General features: G+C 43.2%; 1 protein-coding gene across 1 annotated transcript in view; it reads left to right on the top strand.

Moving 5' to 3' along the window:
• The window catches only part of LOC308293038 (uncharacterized protein), a gene marked incomplete at both ends in the record, with an annotated part of 240,708 nt that overhangs the window by 133,265 nt on the left and 88,350 nt on the right, over window positions 1-19,093 (top strand). Inside the window, 2 exon segments of the mRNA XM_080735468.1 lie at window positions 655-860; window positions 15,924-16,092. Of these exon segments, the coding sequence (XP_080591594.1) occupies window positions 655-860; window positions 15,924-16,092 (375 nt within the window).

The raw sequence follows: 19,093 nt of genomic DNA, 5'->3' as shown, positions 1-19,093 counted from the left end.
AATTAAAATGGTTGAGAAACACTGCTATAGAGCCATAAAAATCTTCTCTTATCTCTTATGGGGGTCCCTGCATATCTTTTCAAATGGGCGTCCGCGGGCTAGTAAGTTTCAATTTGGGGGTCCTTGACATGAAAAGGTTTGAGAACCACTTGTTTAAATCACGTGTGAAAACTCACTTGTAGTCCTTGGCTTTCGATGACACAGACGTGTGTTGCTCTATACAGTATGTGCTTTCCCCCCCGTCTATTGATTTTTAGTCATCATCATTTTTATTACATTTTTATTCATTTTTCGACAGTGAAAAAAGGTAGCCGACAAAAATGTTTTGTCTTATTTTTCGTTCGGCGATATCAACATAACGCACATGTGTTATAGAGCATAGCGCATGTGGAGGCAGACACTGTCTGACCTAGATCTTACAAGCGCCATGACCAACCTGTAAGGTTGGTCAAACAGCCAAATTGTGTTCATTGGATCACCCAGCCCAGCGATGCAACTTTTCCCTCACTTAATGTCTCTCTCTCTCTGTGTGTGTGTGTGTGTGTGTGTGTGTGTGTGTGTGTGTGTGTGTGTGTGTGTGTGTGTGTGTGTGTGTGTGTGTGTGTGTGTGTGTGTGTGTGTGTGTGTGTGCGCGCGTGCGTGCGGCCCATACAGGTGGGCTGGTGGGAGAACGGCCAGCTGCGGCTGCGCTACCACCCCTGGTCTCGCTACGGCTCCTTCTTGAAGCCCCTGGACGACACCCAGCACCTCAGGGTGGTCACGCTGGAGGAGAGGCCCTTTGTCATCGTGGAGCCGGCCGACCCTGGAACCAGCTCCTGCATACGGGACTCTGTGCCCTGCCGCATGCCCGTCAACACCAGGTAGAACAACACACAGGGACTCTGTGCCCTGCCGCATGCCCGTCAACACCAGGTAGAACACACAGGATATATATGAAAACAGGAAAAAAATGAAGAAAAAAAGAGTACTACTCAGCTCATAATATACTACCGTATTTTCCGGACTATAAGGCGCACTTAAAAGCCTTTCATTTTCTCAAAAAACTACAGTGCGTCTTATAATCCAGTGCGCCTTATATATGGATCATTCATTGACATTGACATTCCCTTTAGCACAGCTCCATCTGTTGGATGCATAACGCAACGGTTGCGTCTATTATGTGCGCCTTATAGTCATGTGCGCCTTATATATTAAAACAGTTTGAAAATAGACCATTCATTGACAGTGCGCCTTATAGTCAGGTGCGCCTTATAGTCCAGAAAATACTGTACATAGAAGTGTTATGTGTATATTTACACTTTTTAAATTTTTTCTTTTTTCTGATCTGAAATATTTGAAGCTTCATGAATGAAAATTCCATTGTTTTGCTCTTATTTTATTTTGAATTTTTCTCTATGCTTTGTTGATCATGTATTTTTAAATGAAATAAGGTGGGCATTATAAGCTTCAGCCCGTACCTTTTCGGCATCAAGTCACCAGGAGTTATCCATATAGCTCAAATGACTGGCTGTATACTTGTGCTGTTTAAAGCACACACAATAAGTTGTATATAAATCTAATGGCAGAAATGTATAATGCAAACCACTGAAGACGGGACAGACAGAGGGCGTGAGACACACCAGACATTTTACTTGAATTTAAACCCCATTTAAACACTGTTTGTGTGTGTGTGGTGCCATATATACCATGAGAAAGAAGTAGTCGCCAGCACTCAAGGAATATCCTTTTTACATGATTTTATTTACCTCAATGGACAGTGTACGGACGCGTTTCGGCCTCAGCGTTGCATGAATGCAAACTGGAAGTGACGTATATAAATGTGTTACAATCAATGTAATTAGTTCCTTGAGTGCTGGCGACTACTTCTTTCTCATTATGCTTTTTTAAGCCGTGCACCTAAAAGCCTTCATCTAACTTGGAGTGTTGCGGGCTGTCTGCTTTATTGCAGATACCTTTCTCCGCCATATATACCATGCCTTGGTGATTCTCCTACACAGGTTTATTTCAGTCAGACACTTTCATCAAGATAAACGATTTATTGCAATGGTATTGCATTACATTTGGCTGCGTGACGCTGCTTCTGTGATAGAGATTTTATCTGTGCAGGCATGACGCAGAATCTGACATCATCACAAGCAGCCCTGAAGCAGAGCCTAGGATACATTAGTTATTACATGGGCATAACATTGGACGCTTCAATGGCATTGCTTAGAATACACAGATATACAGTATAGCATCATACAATCCAACAGAAATCCACAGAATTAACATACTGACATAGTGAAGAACTATTTGTCACATGGATTAGGCTGCAGGGGACTGGGGAGGTACTGTATTATAGAGGGAGTTTGATCACTGATCACAACGCACTTTTATTCTACCTATGAAGGCGGATTCTGCCAATGCATTTCAATGGGAATGGAGCGTTCGTTTGGCAGAAATCGGCAAATGGCAGCAAACCGCTCCATTCCTGTTGAAATGCATTGGCATATCCGCCCTCATAAAAGTGCGGTGTGACCGTGCCCTTATAAGCAAAAGTCTGGTATTCAAAATTGAATTGAGTAAAAGTACAAAAATATTGTCATGAAAAATAAGTACCAAACGTAAAAATACTAATTATGCAGATTGTCCCATTACACAAGTTCAATATGTATAAACATATTTTGAAAATAGCAGATCTGCAAGGTCAGCTCTTCTACTGTAGGTCAGGTATTTTCAAATGGACAATGTACAGTATTACAGTATATACTGTAGGTTTGAAGTGGTTGTACATTTTGAAATAACATTCAAAATCTTCAAATGATCTAAGTTTTCAAATAATTATTAGTGGTGTAAAAAGTACAATACATGCCTATGAGATTGAGTTGTGGAATAGAAGTAAAAGTATTGCAAATTGGAAATCCAGTTTAATAAAAAAAAAGAAATATCTCACTTATTAAGTACTTGAGTAAAGGTATACTTCTAGCTACTTTCCACCAGAGGCAGTTTGAACCAAGCGGCGCGTGCAGCATGAAGAGCAAACTGTGCTTTTCCTAAAAAGCACTTCTAATGAACCGTCAGGATTGAGGGCGTATGTGTTAGCTCGTTATAGTGAATGAGATTAAAGGGTGACTGAGCGTGAGGAAATGCCTGCCTGAGTGGGTTGACTGGCTGAACTGTCGCCGTGCTCCATTAAGCTAACATTAGCAAATGGACCGCGTTTGTATAATGTCACTCCGACCAGTCAAAATGTTCTTTACGAGGTAACACATTCACCACACACACACACACACACACACACACACACACACACACACACACACACACACACACACACACACACACACACACACACACACACACACACACACACACACACACCAGGGTTGCCAACATTGGACATGGGGGTCTGGAGGTCCTCCCCCCGAAGCTTTTTAACCGAGTATAGACGTATTCTCTGTGTTCTGGTAAATTTCACGATTTTGATAATTTTATTAGGCTTGTTTTACTCACAATGGAAAATGATGGGTACAATTTCAGCCATTAAAACGCAAAAAGTATGTGTATAGACATTTGATAATACGCAAGACCCATCTGTACTAATATTCACTACTTACTGTAAGTGGATATCTCTGTATGATTGCAAACCCCCTAAGCGGGGGGTCTGGGGGTCCTCCTCCAGGAAATCACACACACACGCCACCCACAATAAACGGAACACTGTGACAGATTACGTGTTACAAGCAGTACTCATTCAACCATGTAAGAATAATCCCCCAAAAATAATCATACCTGAGCTGGGGCATCCTCAAAATAGTCATACTTGATGAACTGGACCCCCCTCAAAATAATCATAATTTTGAGTTAGGGTTAGTGAGCTTGTAGATCAACAACTTTCAATAACATTCCTTATGTTATTTAACAACTTGGCCAATGTTTGACAATGTTTTATAGTATGGTTTGTTGATTACTTTTGATGCAGTGTTAGTCTTTAGTTTCTTTCTTTCTTTCTTTCTTTCTTTCTTTCTTTCTTTCTTTCTTTCTTTCTTTCTGACTTCCTTCCTTCCTTCCTTCCTTTACGCATTAGAAAAGGTCTTAAAAGTCCTTAAATTGTCACTTCACTGTCATCTGGGGACCCTCTCCCAAGATCATGTGGGGTCAGGTTGATTGGGGCCAGTTTATTAGTTCAGTGTGTTGCTCAGGTACACTTGGCCACTCACAGCCTGCAAGGAGCCAGGGATACTGCCAGTCCTTATCCATGCCGACACTTTGCCTCGTTTAATGGCTCGTTTACGCTCTCGCTAGAGTCATTTGTCACTCTCTTGTCTAGAACAAGACGTACGGTGAGCGAGCGAGCAGGTAGGATTAGGAATGGGTTTTGCTCAAGGACACACTGACATTTTCGGTAATTTGGTTGTGTCGCTATTATCCAGAACGCCTTTGTCAGCGAGCAGGGAGGGAATCATTCCTGTTGACTCTCTCTGTCACAGCATAATATTCTATTGTAGTGAGGAGTATATCTTTTTTTAATCTATTTTTATCATTATTTTATGTAGGATGACTCATCGCCCAAACCAGTGGTGGAAGAAGTACTCACATGTGTTACTTAAGTAAAATGTATCAATACTGAAGAAATACTCTGTTACAAGTAAACGTCCGGTAATCAAAATTTACTTCAGTAAAAGTATAAAGGTATTGGCATCAAAATGTACTTAAAGTACCAAAAGTAAAAGTATTATTAAAAGTAGTATAATTATGCAGAATGTCAATTTCACAAGTTTTCAAATGTATAAAAATCTTCTGAGAATAGCCGATCTAGAGGCTCACAAAGCCAAAATATACAATATACAATATACTGTATAGGGCTGAAGTTGTTCATTTATGTATTGTTTTGTATAATAACATAAATCTATAAAGTTTTCAAATCATTATACAGTTTACAGTTTACAGTTTACAGTTTAGGTATTTAGCAGACGCTTTTAATCCAAAGCGACTTACAATAAGCAGATAAAATATCACAATAATAAACAAGATTAAATGTCAGTACATCAACAGCAATATAACAAATGCAAATGAATATCTATCTAGAGAAACAATATAATCTGTAAGGAAAAATAAACTAATAAAAAAGGTTTCTAAAAAACCTAAAAAACAAATGCTAACTAGCTTCCTGTATGGACATTGATTTTCCAGTAGTGCTAATGGTTTTGGTGGATTCTGAAAAGGTGAGTCTTCAGTCCACGGCGAAAGCTAGCGAGTGAGTCCGTTGTTCTAAGTGCGACAGGGAGTTTATTCCACAGCTTGGGGGCCTGGAGGGCAAACTGTCTCGGACGAGTGGATTTTTGCCCTGGGGTTTTTAGCGAGGGTTCTGTCAGCATCCCTGTGTTGCCTGATCTAAGTGCACGGGTGGGGGTGTAGGGGTTGTTCAGGTTTTGGAGGTATGGAGGAGCCATACCTTTGGCTGCTTTGAAGGTCAGCATCAGTGTTTTGTATTCCATGCGGGCCGCAACCGGGAGCCAGTGGAGGCTGAAGGGGAGAGACATGTGAGAACTTAGGCTGGTTGAAGACCAGTCGTGCCGCAGCATTTTGGATCAGTTGGAGAGGTTCAAGTGCACATGCCGGGAGACCAGTGTGGAGAGAGTTACAGTAGTCAAGTTTTGATATGACAGATGTCTGGATGAGGAGCTGGGCTGCCTCCTGGGTGAGGAAAGGTCTGATTTTACGGATGTTATAGAGTGTGAACCTACAGGATCGAGTGACTGATGCAATGTGTGCCTTGAATGATAGCTGGCTGTCCAAGGTTTCTAGCAGTAGGAACCGAAGTCACCAATGCATTATCTATGGAATTAGTGAGATCTTGCATGGGGCAAGACTTGGAAGAAGGAAGAAGAGTAGCTCCGTCTTGTCCGGGTTCAGCTTGAGGTGGTGGGCTGACATCCACTGTGAGATGTCGGCCAGACATGCAGCAATGCGTTCTTCCACCTGGGTGGCAGAAGGGGGGAAGGACAAAAACAGTTGAGTGTCATCAGCATAGCAGTGATAGGATAGATTGTAGTGGAGTAATATTTGCCTCTGAGATGTATAGTGGCGTAGAAGTAAAAGCCAATGAGGAGGGAATATGGGAAATGGGACAGATCCATGTTGATGACATGACTTTAGAGATACTGTGTACCGCTTTGCGTGATTTTAGAGCAAAATCTGTAGGAGCAGTGTCCAAAAATGTGTTTTGCAAGAGAGATATGAGAGGGGCAGAAGTGTGACGATGATATTGGAAATACTCCAGTAAAGTAAGAATATTACTTATGTACAAGACTTGAGTAAATGTTACTTTCCACCACTGTTATACAAGTTTACAGGTTTCATTGTAAAGACAGCCATGTCTTTGATGATCAAAATATTCTGTTTCCAAGACATATGCATCATCACCTGTGTGTGTGTGTGTGTGTGTGTGTGTGTGTGTGTGTGTGTGTGTGTGTGTGTGTGTGTGTGTGTGTGTGTGTGTGTGTGTGTGTGTGTGTGTGTGTGTGTGTGTGTGTGTGTGTGTGTGTGTGTGTGTGTGTGTGTGTGTGTGTGTGTGTGCGTGCGTGCGTGCGTGCGTGCGTGCGTGCGTGCTCTGGGCTTCTGGTATGTCCCTGATAAGCATTCTTGCCAGCGCGCAATCTGGCCAATAAGGAGATAAGAAGCAAAAAGTCCATCAATTTTATTGGCCGAGGCCCAGGCTCTCATGCTCGTCAAACTGGTTTCTTTTCCTGCTTGCTTCCAATACTCTCAGGTTTATCTCTATCCTTCCTATTCTCATGTATTCATCTGTGTTCCTTTTTTAAAAACTTTTTCTGTGTACTTTTTCCTTAATTGTTACTTAATAATATAATTGATTTTCTTTTTGTCTTTCATTTCGGCTACTACCACCACCACCACCACCAATAAGAACAACTAGAAAAGTGCAATGCTTGGGGCGCCCGCTGGCCTACTGGTCCAGGCGCATACCACTTAGGCATTGCCACATAGGCTTGGATGCCTGGCGGCGTCGCTGGTTCGATTCCCGATCCGGATGACCTTTGCCTTGCCCAAATCTAAAAAAAAAAAAAGAAAAGTGCAATGCTCTGAGCACAGAATTGCCATACCCAGGGCTGTGTCATTCGTGCAGCCAACAGGATACGAGGAAGCTCCGGAGGGATGGAGTTGCGCGGCAGATGGTGCAACTTCTTTGTCATAAGAAATAGCCCACAATGTTGTGAACCTAATAACAGAGAAACTGTACAGATTATGAAACTCCTGTTTGACAGACACTGTCACAAGACACACAAGAGAGCATTTGTGCCTAATTTGTGCCTCACAGACAGACTCACAGAATCACGGGGGTGGAAACCTTATCCCCGCCTCCAGCTGTTCCGGCCTGGCGGAGATAAATGCTGTATACTTATACTTTATTTATTTTTAAGGTTCTAAAGTGCTTACACAGTGCCAGTGGCAAATAACTATGTGGAATATAATTAATTAAATTGAATTCAATTCAAATAGAATTTGCCCCTCCAGAACATACGTATACGACGTATACTAGACAAAAATTATGCCAAGCAGTGCATAGCCAAGGCTAATCAACAGCACTTGTCACCCCAGCCACAATCTGTTCACGCTGCTATCGCCAGGCAGCTACACCGCAGTATCAAATGCCATATGATGGGAAGGGACCGTTTCCAGAACCAGCCCATTATGCCTTGAGTTGCTAATGTAGTCTTTGGAACTGAGAGCAGAAAAGCTCTTAGACTGCACAGGCAAAACAACACAATAAGTACCCACTTAAGCTCCAAAGATTTGCTGTTCACATAGGCAGACAGACACACAGACAGTTAGTGAGGCAGACAGACAGACAGACAGACAGACAGACAGACAGACAGACAGGGGTGAAAACATAATCTCTGGTGGTCTTCCGCGTTTGGCCTCGTGGAGATAATAGGCCTACATTTTAAACGCCTGCCATTCCCGTCCCCATTCCCTGTATTCACACAAGTCATGGTGGCACGTGTTGTGCAGTTTTCAGCGTTCAACAGTTTGTGAACTCAGATATCACTGAAATGGCATTTGAATACAACATTGAACAACAGACCATAATCGAAACAAGCTGCAGTGTCATTTTTGTATTGCACATGTGAGTGACGTTGCTAGGAAACTAGTGTGCAGAGGGCGCACTAGTTAAGTGGCTGGGGGACTGCCCGCTACTGATAGTTGACAGCGGCTAACATGGCACGTACCTTGTCCAATGCAGCATTTTATATAGCTTTATTAAATCAGAGGAAAGTCAACTGAAGCATGGGCTGTTCTTATTTACAGCAACTCTGTAAAAGAGCTATACATGCTTCAGGCGTCAGATTCACACACATGGGATGTGGGGGAAAAAGTACTCAACTCCAGGACTTGAGTCAAAGTATATACAGTAGAGATACTCACCCTGGTCAAATATTACTCAACTAAGTGAAAGTTGCTCAGCCATATTTGTTTGTTTATTCAAATTTTGACATTTCCTCCGAAAATGCAAAGGTTTTCCAGACACTTTTTTAATAACACAAGTGTTTGCAGAAACCAGAGAGTGGAAGAGCCAATCAGCGCCTGCGCTCAGGGACCTGTGCAGGGACGTGCAGAGAATGTTAGAGATTCAGGGGCTGACATTTCCGAAGGGGCCTTTTGGTGAAACTATCAAAAATAGCAGACCTATTTTCGGTACTTGATATCACACAAAACTAAGCATAATCAAGTCAATTCTGAAGATTCTGGGTAAGATTTCTACCCAGAGAGGGCAATTCTTTCAACATAAGATGCTTCATTCAAGTTCAGGAGAGTTTGGACAAGGCAATTCTCTTGAATGCTGCCTTCGGGTATGGCATGGAAAGGGGGCATTTGCATTTCTTTCACCTTAGTGAAAACGGCATTCATGGACTGGAGAGGGCATTTTTTACAGACGGGTAAAAGGGCAGGGGCTCAAGCCCCCTTTGATGTCTATGTGTGCACGTGCCTTGACCTGTGATTGACGCGTTATTTGAAATGACACCCGAGCTCCAGGCGGAGCCGCTCGATTGTCCACGACACTGCAAGCGGTGCGAAGGGCCGCGCGAGTTACGAAGCCGTGGTGAATGCAATCGTTATATTTATGCCCAGGCCGTAAGGCCTGGGCAAGCCCACGATAAACGCCCTGTCCAAGCGACTACAATGGAGCGCTCCCTAGCTCCGCTTCAGCCAATCAAAAGCTTCGGTGGGCGGGGTTTCCCTGGAGCTCGGGTGTCATTTCCAATAACGCGTGATTGACAGGCGCCGATTGGCCCTTCCACTTAGTGGACTTCTTGCTCTTCCAGACCGGTCTGCAGAAGACCCTCACTATTTTAGTTCTCTCTCTCAGAGCCCAAATGAAACCTCAGCTCTGGCTCTAATCCCATCTGTACACCTGACTCACCCCTCCCTTTCTAACTTCCTAAACGGTCTGACTCAATGAGATAGTGCAGGAGCAGACCTCCCGCTCTCCTTCCAAACAAGAGAACATTTGAACCTGTCGACCCCCACTGACCACCCAGGTAATCAGACAAACCCCCGCTGGTCCCTACATCCAGGGACGATTTAAGAATCCCCGGGCCCTGGCGCTTCTCCAAATCAAAGGGCCCCCCCGCCGCTGCCGCCCGACCCGACCGAGAGACCCCCTGTACATTACTAATAAACAATACTAGGCATGTCCTTAGGCTCCCTGTTTGGGAGAAAGTCCGCTCTCTCACATTCATCGATTCGTATTGTATCGCCTCTCTCTGCATACCGCAGCATAGCAGCGCACTTGGCCAAAGAGAGAGAGGGGGAGAGAGAAAGGGAGAGAGAGAGAGCATGAACCATAATGAGAGAGAGTGTGTGCGTGCATTTAATGCTCACTGTGACTCACCATAGACGTCTTCATAGAAATAACGATGCTTAAAATTATTTAAAATTTTTAATTTGATTTACACCGGGCCTTCTAGGTGGCGGGCCCTGGCGCTTAAGCACAGGTTAGTCCAATGGTTAGTCCGGGCTTGCCTACATCACTACCTGGACCCAGATCACTGTATGGGATACACACTGTGCCCCAAGATCGAAGGTCATCAAAGTCTTCTCACCCTTATTGTCTTCCTCTCAGCATCCTCTACGCCAGGATTTCCTAAAGTGGATGCCGCGGCACCCTAGGGTGCCGTGATGCCAGTCCAGGGGTGCCTCAGAATAATTTGATAATTATTTGGCATTCATCAATATCACTACATAAATATCACTTCAATATGCTTAGTAAAACAGACCTGATTTGCACTGTACTTGATGAGTTCTTTTTCCATCCACTCTCTTCACCAAAAATAGCAGATCTACGCATCACGTTGTGATGCGTTGTGAGCTTGTAGATTGTCTATTGTCTACATTTATTTTTAGTCGGTTCTGATGGAAACGGATATTTCTCCAATATGATATAAGATTCAAAAAATTAACAGTGTAATCCAGGGGTGCCGTGGATGAAAAAGTTATTTACAGGGGTGCCCTGAGTCAAAAAAGTTCCCCTGCTCTACGCCGTGTATGTATGCTATACCGTACATGATTAGCTGCTAATGAATGTACTCTTGAGGGGTCAGTTTAATGTGGGTTGATTGGTCCTGACCAAGAGGCAGGAATGGAGTATAATGATGTCTCGGCCCTTTCATTAACAGAGTCCGCATGCCCTCCAAACACAACAACACAACACTGCTGTGGACGCTGATATCGATCTCACGCTTGCATCCTTTCCAATAATTCACATTGCCCTTCTCTGTCCCTTCTTCGAAGAGTAAAACGTCCTGGCTGTTTGTTTAACTTTATACGCCAAACACTTGAGTTTTACTGTCAACTCCCCACTATCTCTCTCTCCTCTCCCTTTTCATAATTCTCCCTCCTTCCACGTCTTGGTTTTTTCACTGCCTTCCCTATAGCTTGTGTGCTTCCTGTCTGCGTGCGCTTTACCTCATTCGACCTCCCCCTCGTGGCGTCCTTCTCTTCTTTCCTTATCCCCCCCTCTCCCTCTTTAAATACCCTTTATCCTCTTCTGACAGCTTCTCTCCTTATCTCATGGTCCTTTTTACAAGAAAGGTGGCTTTAACTACAGTACAGACTTATGTAGGCAATGACAGGAAGGCAAACAATCACGCACACGCACACGCACACGCACACACACACACATACACACACACACACACACACACACACACACACACACACACGTACACACGCACACACGCACGCACGCACGCACACACGTACACACACACACACACACACACACACACACACACACACACACACACACACACACACACACACACACACACACACACACACACACACACACACACACTCACACACAGGTTTGCAATTGCTACTTTGTGGGGACATTACACATAGTCTACTATCTTTGTGGGGACATTCCATTCATTTTGAACCCTAACCCTAACCCTAATCCTAACCCTAACCCTAACCTTTAACCTAACCCCTAAACACCTTGTGGGGACCTATTAATAAGTACCCACAAGGTATTGTGCAAGGATTGTACTATCTTTGTGGGGACATGAGGTCCCCACAAAGTAGTGATTCCCTGTCCACACACACACACACACACACACACACACACACACACACACACACACACACACACGCACACGCGCACACGCACACGCACACGCACACGCACACACACACTGTATGCGTGAGCGCCCGCACGTATGTATACAGACTCACGTCACGCACAGATTCGGATTGACAGTCGGTGATTATAAATAATCCCCAGCCTTTTTGAGTTTATACATTTCAGAAGTGAATATGCCCATATATACATATCATAAAGAGTGGGCAGTTCATTGTACTTAGCAGAGACAGGCAGTATAGGTAAGCCGGCAGGGACAGTGTAGGTACTGTAGGTTACAGGGGATAATAATACTGTGGCAGGGTTTTATCCCAGAGCAGACAAGGGAAAGCATTTTGAACCACTTGAACCACCTGAGCTTTCATGTATACCGGCTGAGATGGAAAGTGTACTTGACATGTATATTTCTTTTGTATACTAAAAGTGTAAATGGAAGGAAAACAAGGGGGTCGAGTGCCATGTAGTAGCTATGTTCAGTTCTGCTTGGATACCCTCTTGTCATCGGAAAATAGATGGAGAGCCCTGCTGCCGCTGGCGAGCCGAGGGGGAAGCCCCAGACACGGTTAGTGTGAGAGCAGATGTGTGGCCAATTGCATTTGGTTCTGAACCAATTCATTTTCAGTGGAAACTGCAAAAGACTGCTGCTATTTGTCTCAAAAAGCTTTATAACCTACAATAACATGTACAAGTGAACCACAAAGGGAAATGGGTGATTGCCTACATTACCCACAGTACTTTACAACACCTTTGTCTAGCTAGCAGGTGGACAGCTTCCTTGTTCACTTTGCCAGTGCTGTACAGTATATGCCTAATTTCTTCCACTATAGTAAATCATGAAAGTCATTCAAATTCAGCCACATTCTCTATTTGTACCAACAAAAGCTGAGCAAGGATTAGTATCACCGCGGATCAATGCAATTAATTATTACTACTGCATCTGCAGCAAACTGCCACTTACCTCGACATTTCATTTCTATCCGGATCGACAGCCAGTAATTATGAATCATCTCCGGCCCCTTAGAGCTTATAAATATAATTCTCTCACACACAGACAGGATGAGCTGGAAATATTTTTGTATTTTAGTCTTTTTGGTTTGTTTTATTTTCTAAATCCTAAATACTTTGTGGCAGATCAAAGCAGTTTTGACTGAATAGTTTCTTGTTCTACTAGATTACTATTTCTATGCATTAGAAGTATTGATGTTGATGTATTGATGTATTACCTTGCGCTGTCCCTGCTCATTGTAAGTCGCTCTGGATTAAGAGCGTCTGCTAAGTGCCTAAATTGTAAATTGTAAAAATGGTTTTCGTGCCAAGGACCAACCACCACCATGATAACTTGTGGTGGACATTTTCTCAAAATCCGATTTTTGTCACGGACATCCAATATATACATACGTACCTGCCTACCTACCTACCTACCTACCTGCCTGAGAGAAAGAGAAAGAGAGACAGAGAGACAGACAGAAACATGCACACACACACACACACACACACACACACACACACACACACACACACACACACACACACACACACACACACACACACACACACACACACACACACACACGCACACACACAGGAGTCGGGAAGTGAGAAGAAGTATAGAGGCTACCTTTGCCTGCTTTGCAATGCGACGAGCGCAACGCATGCTGCTGGGTTTGATTTCACAGGTCGGCTTGATCTTGTAACTCATTGAGTGCCTATCCCGAATTAGTTCGGGATATATTATCGCATCCCAGAGTGCCTATCCCGAACTAGTTCGGGATATTAAAAAAAAAAACATAACATGTAAAATCCCAGAGTGCCTATCCCGAACTAGTTCGGGATATTAAAAAAAAAAACATAACATGTAAAACATAATGGCGATTATCTCAAGAATGCCTGAACGGATTTCCAATCGGATTTTTTTGTTTGAAAGCTGTGAACAAACTGCACAAATCCACTCCAATGCAATCCAGGATTGCATTGGATTTTTTAGAGCTCATTCTTCTCTGTTTTTTTCCCATGCATGAGGTGTGCAAGGTTTAATCATGGCTAAGTTGACGAAAATAAGGCTTCTAAAATGCTTGGTAGCCAATAGCTAACTTCAAGCTAACTTCATCCTCTTCCTGTACATGCACAAAGGAAAGTGTTCAGGCAAGTCATGGCTGCAGGGCTTCTGCATATACCAGCATATCTCTATGGGATTTTCTATGGCCACTGGGCGCCCTCTAGTGGTGACTAGGGTGGCACGAAAGCAAGGACGTGTGTTTGGTTGTAACTTGTAAGATGCTGTTTGTCAAATATGCGGTGAATTGAATCCCAGTTTTTGCATCATATTAACCGGGGGATTTGTGCCATTTGAACGGCACCATTGATGCTGAGTGTGATTTCACTGGCGCTTCTGAAGAAAGTACAGTAGTTGTAGAATATGTTCAAGTTCTGTGGTCCAAGACATCTACCATTCAGTTACTTTGTACAGTTCTGCTGGTCAAAATAATCTTCTGTTGATCCACTCTTATAGTTCCAGTTTTGAGCCACGATTGCATCATTGTAACATGGCTGTTAATTATCTTGCCACTGTTGCCACCACTTGTTGAGAACCCATTTTATTTATTTATTTATTTTATTTTTCGGCTTTTCTGCCTTTATTAATAGTATTTCAGTGAAGATAGGACAGGAAACAAGGAGAGAGAGTTGGGGAGTGACGTGCAACAAAGGTTGTTTGTTTTGATACTTTAAGTACATTTTGATGCCAACACTTTTGTAGCTACTTTTACTCAAGTACATTTTGAATTCCAGACTTTTACTTGTAATAGAGTATTTCAGCTTTTATTTTTCTTAAGTAAAACATTTTAGTACTTTTTACACCACTGACCACTGCCATACTGTACTGTATGCCTGCTATCCACTAGAAGACTTTGAAAAGACTAAAGTCTAACACCCTCTCACATCTAAAGACAACATACTGTGGGACTCCAACATTATTCAGCAGGAGTTGTTTTAGCTTAGCCCTTCCTCGTTGTAGTATGAATGGGATATGTCTGTATATTATAGTAAAACTGTCCAAAGATGTGAAATAAATTCATTTTTGTGTCAGGCTCACCTGTAGACAGATTAATCAATAGAAGTACACAGAACAATGGTCTAATGCTAATAAACACTTTATTAAACAATCCGTCTTGTATCATTTATCACACACTACTAGACTATAATGTAAATCACACAGTGATGCAGTGAAAACAATGCAGCACAATCAGTGATTGAAAGCATGGATCATTTAATCACTGAATGAATAGAAAAGACAATGCAATAAACCACCGATGACATGTTTATCACAAACCTATAAAACCAAAGTGCAGCATTTTCACGGTTAATGAGGGGAATATGAATCGGGTCGATATGGAATCTGAAACTGATATGGAGTGAAATAAGGTGGAAATCATATCTAAGCATACACTACCAGAGGTGTGCATTGGCACTCACGATCACTGGGTGAAAAGAGAGATTATCTGACATATACTGGTAGATTATATGACCAATTTTATACCAGTATACTGGGCATATACCCACATTATTGGAAGTTTTCAGTTCCAAGAGATTTTCTGTCATATTCCCCTGTAAACTGCAAATAATAGGTGATATTCTGCCCCCAGCTAGACAAAGGCACACAAAGGTGCCTTTGTCTATTATTTACCAGTATATGTCAGATAATCTCTCTTTTCACCCAGTGGATTCAATTCGATAACGATTCACCAGGCAACGATTCGATTCTACGATGCATTGCGATGCATCATACTTCACTGCACAACATGGCAAATTCATAGAAAGAGGCAAACATTTTGAAAATAGCCAATCTAAAAGCTCACAACGCCTCGCAGTGTGGCGTTGAGAGCTTGTAGATCTGTTATTTTCAAAATGTTCGATTTAGAATATACGGTATGTAGATCTGCTATTTTCACAAATGTATCTGTGGAACCAAACAATTTTGTTGGAGTCAAAATGCAGCCTCAACTCCTACATTCCAAGTGCTTATTTGGGGGCTCACTGCATGAAAAGCTTTAGAGCCACTGAGCTATATTCACTGAGATGAACCTGACCTGTTGCTGACTCTGGGGGATCTCAGCCTGACGGACCGGTGAATATATATATAATACATATAACGCTTCTCCATCTTACTTATCTTTCACTGTTTCTCTCTCCCCTCTTCTCTCACTCTTTTCCCTTCTGCATATTTAATCCTTCCCCTCCCCTCTCTTTCTCTCCTTACTTCCCGCTGTGCTCTCTGCGTCAGCGTGGTGGTGGACGGCTCCGGTCCCATGAAGCACTGCTGCAAAGGCTTCTGCATCGACGTCCTCAAGAGACTGGCCAAGATCGTGGGCTTCACCTACGACCTCTACCTGGTCACCAACGGCAGGCACGGGAAGAACATCGACGGAGAGTGGAACGGCATGGTGGGCGAGGTCAGACTTTACAGTGTACTACTGCATATACTATTTAGGCCTGAACACATTATTACGCAATATTTTATGCTTTAAATATTTAAAAAATAGCAGATATACAAGCTCACAGCTCAAAGCTTGTAGATCTGCTATTTTTTTTTAATCTTGAAAATCTGTGCAAATCATAGAATATTCTGACCCGATTCTATAAGTGTCTTCTAAATCCTTCTAAGGTTTTTCTTTTTAACTGCTTCTGTCAGTGGTTCTCAAAATGTTTCATGCCAAGGACCCCCAAAACTACATGTTTTTGGCCACGGACCCCCGTCTAAAAATATGTTGTTCAAGGGACCCCCCCATCTCAAAATATTGTATCAGGGAGTTTGAGTTACAAATGTTCGCTTTCAAAAAGATATATTCAAAGACTTGCCAAAACATATATATACAGTATATACATCACGGTTTTTCAAAAATAGCAGATCTACAAGCTTGCAGCGCGGCACTAAATGGGTTAACCAGCTCAGTGGCCTTGAGGTTAGAGTGTCCGTCCTGTGACTGGGAGGTTGAGGGAAAGCGAGTGCATTTTCCGGCAGTGGCCGAAAATCAATCTGCAGCAGACATTGTCCGGCGGTACCTAACCCTAACCTCAGTAAAACTATGCCTAAACCTAACCTCAACCCTTACCCTAACACTATGCCTAAACCTAACCCTATCCCTAACCCTAACCACCATCAGGCGGCGATGTCTGACGCGGCTGCCGGTCTGTGCGTTGTCGGCGGCTGCTGGTCCACTGCCGGCAGTTACCGGCGACGCCACGGGGCTTTTGCCACTCCCGGAGAATGCACTCACTCCTTCTGGGGAAGTTGGGGTTCGATCCTTGGCCGGGTCGTACCAAAGACGCCTCCCTGCTTGGCACTCAGCATCAAGGGTTGGATTGGGGTAGATCCCTGCGACTTAGGCCTCATAGCGTCATGTCCGGGGCGGGTGTACTTGTACATCAAGCTGCCTCACGCTACAGAAACAGGAGATAGGCTCCTGCCCTATAGATAGGTTCCTGCCATATTGGCTTCATGGCTCAGCAAGGCTTACTACTTTTATTGTGACAAAGTACGAATTTTGGAAGGCTACTGTATATGTTAACTCTGAAAGTGTATGTGGAAGAAGTACTGACATTTCTTACTTACGTAAAATTATGAGCTTGTAGATTTTCAAATGGTCGAAATGTATATAGGGCTGAAGTTGTTAATGGATCTTTTGTAATAACTAGAAGCTCATCATGCCCATATATGGAGATATCTGTATGTCTGCGTCCATTTTATGCCCATACATGGAGATTTCTGAAACTGTCTGTCTGTGTCCCTTTTATGCCCATATATGGAGATCTCTGCCCGGCCAATCGTCTAGTCGGGGACTGGCCTGTACTCGGGAATGATGTAAATAGGGAATGAATGCCCCACCCTTTAACGCAAACCCCATTTATCTGTTTGTCTGTGTCCATTTATGCCCATATATGGAGATATATTTCTGTCTGCGTCCAATTTATGCCCATATATGGATATCTCTGTATCTGCCTGTCTTCATCTTGAGCAGTAATACGCAGCCTGCTCGTCTAGTCGGGGACCGGCCTAATCGGGAACGATGTAAATAGGGAATGAATGCCCCACCCTTTAACGTAAACCCCATTCATCTCTTTGCCTGTGTCCATTTATGCCCATATATATATATTTCTGTCTGCGTCCATTTTATGCCCATATATGGATATCTCTGTATCTGTCTGTCTTCATCTTGAGCAGTATACGCAGCCTGCTTGTTTTGCCACCCGTGGGGAATGATGTCCCTCCGGTTGTTAGGCAATACCCATCATACCCGTTGTTCGGTTACGTCATACTGATGACATTCAATATGTAACCATGGCATTTTTGTTGACTCATGTGGCGTATGTGATGTCAGAGCCTTTTATGAAGTGATGTCACAATGAGTCAGCGCTTGCACTGATTTCCTCCGGGAACAGCCTGATGTCAACAATCAGCTCCGTATACGGAGATTCCGAACGGTTTGCGCCGGTTCGGGTCGAGGCCTGGCACTGCACTCCACGCCGCGGTGGGGAACGTGTGGGCCGAATCTGAAGCCGGTGGGGCGAACGGTTCTCGAGATAGGCGGATTACATACATACATACATACATACACGCACGCATGCACGCAAAGACTTCTCGCATTTATTGTAACATAATCAAAATCTACAAAGTAACTAGGGGGAAGAATCAAATAATTGTAGTGGAGCAAAATGTTCAACAATCACAGGTCTAGGCTACTCTTTGGATAGGTACAAAGGACCACGATTTTTTACTTGACTCCAGATATTGGCCTATTGAGATCCTCATAAGCCGGGTGTGACCCGATCGAGAAGCACCTGTTGCAGTTGCACTGCAGTTCTTTCACTATTCATCTTTGCCACTACCATGAGCTGCTAAGAGCCTATTTTTTTCAAACGCACTATACATTGCGGTCCCCCGTGCCCCACCTCGATCCCCATTGGGGGACCGCAATGTGAAATGCGTTTGAAAAAAGAGGCTTGTGTTTAGTACAGTGTTGATTTTGTCGACTAAAAGTATGACAAAAAATGTTTGTCGACAGGGTTTTTTTCACTGACGAAAACCATATAAAAACTAAATAAAAGCTAAGCTGTGATGACTAAAAATAAGACTAAATATGTTGACAATTTCGTCAACAAAATAAAAACTAGACTAAAATGTTGGGGAGGGACTGGTGGAGAAGAGAGTCATTTTATGTTTGGTTGCTCTCCGGTGTTGCGTGCTGAAATGAGCAGATCTATAAGCTCACAACGCGTCACGCTGCGACGCGTTGTGAGCTATTTCAGTGTAAAATCAGTCATTACGATACCATCAAGGCCTGCCAAAATACATTTCAGTTGACTAAATCAACTGTAGATTTAGTCGTCTAAAATCTTATGATATTCAGTCGACTAAAACTAGACTAAAACAAAAACTTTTCAGGTGACCAAATT

Source organism: Nannobrachium achirus (assembly GCF_963921795.1).
Source record: "Nannobrachium achirus genome assembly, chromosome: 10".
Lineage (NCBI taxonomy): Eukaryota > Metazoa > Chordata > Actinopteri > Myctophiformes > Myctophidae > Nannobrachium > Nannobrachium achirus.
Note: the sequence above shows the minus strand (reverse complement) of the source record. Positions and strands in the feature narration are given on the sequence as shown.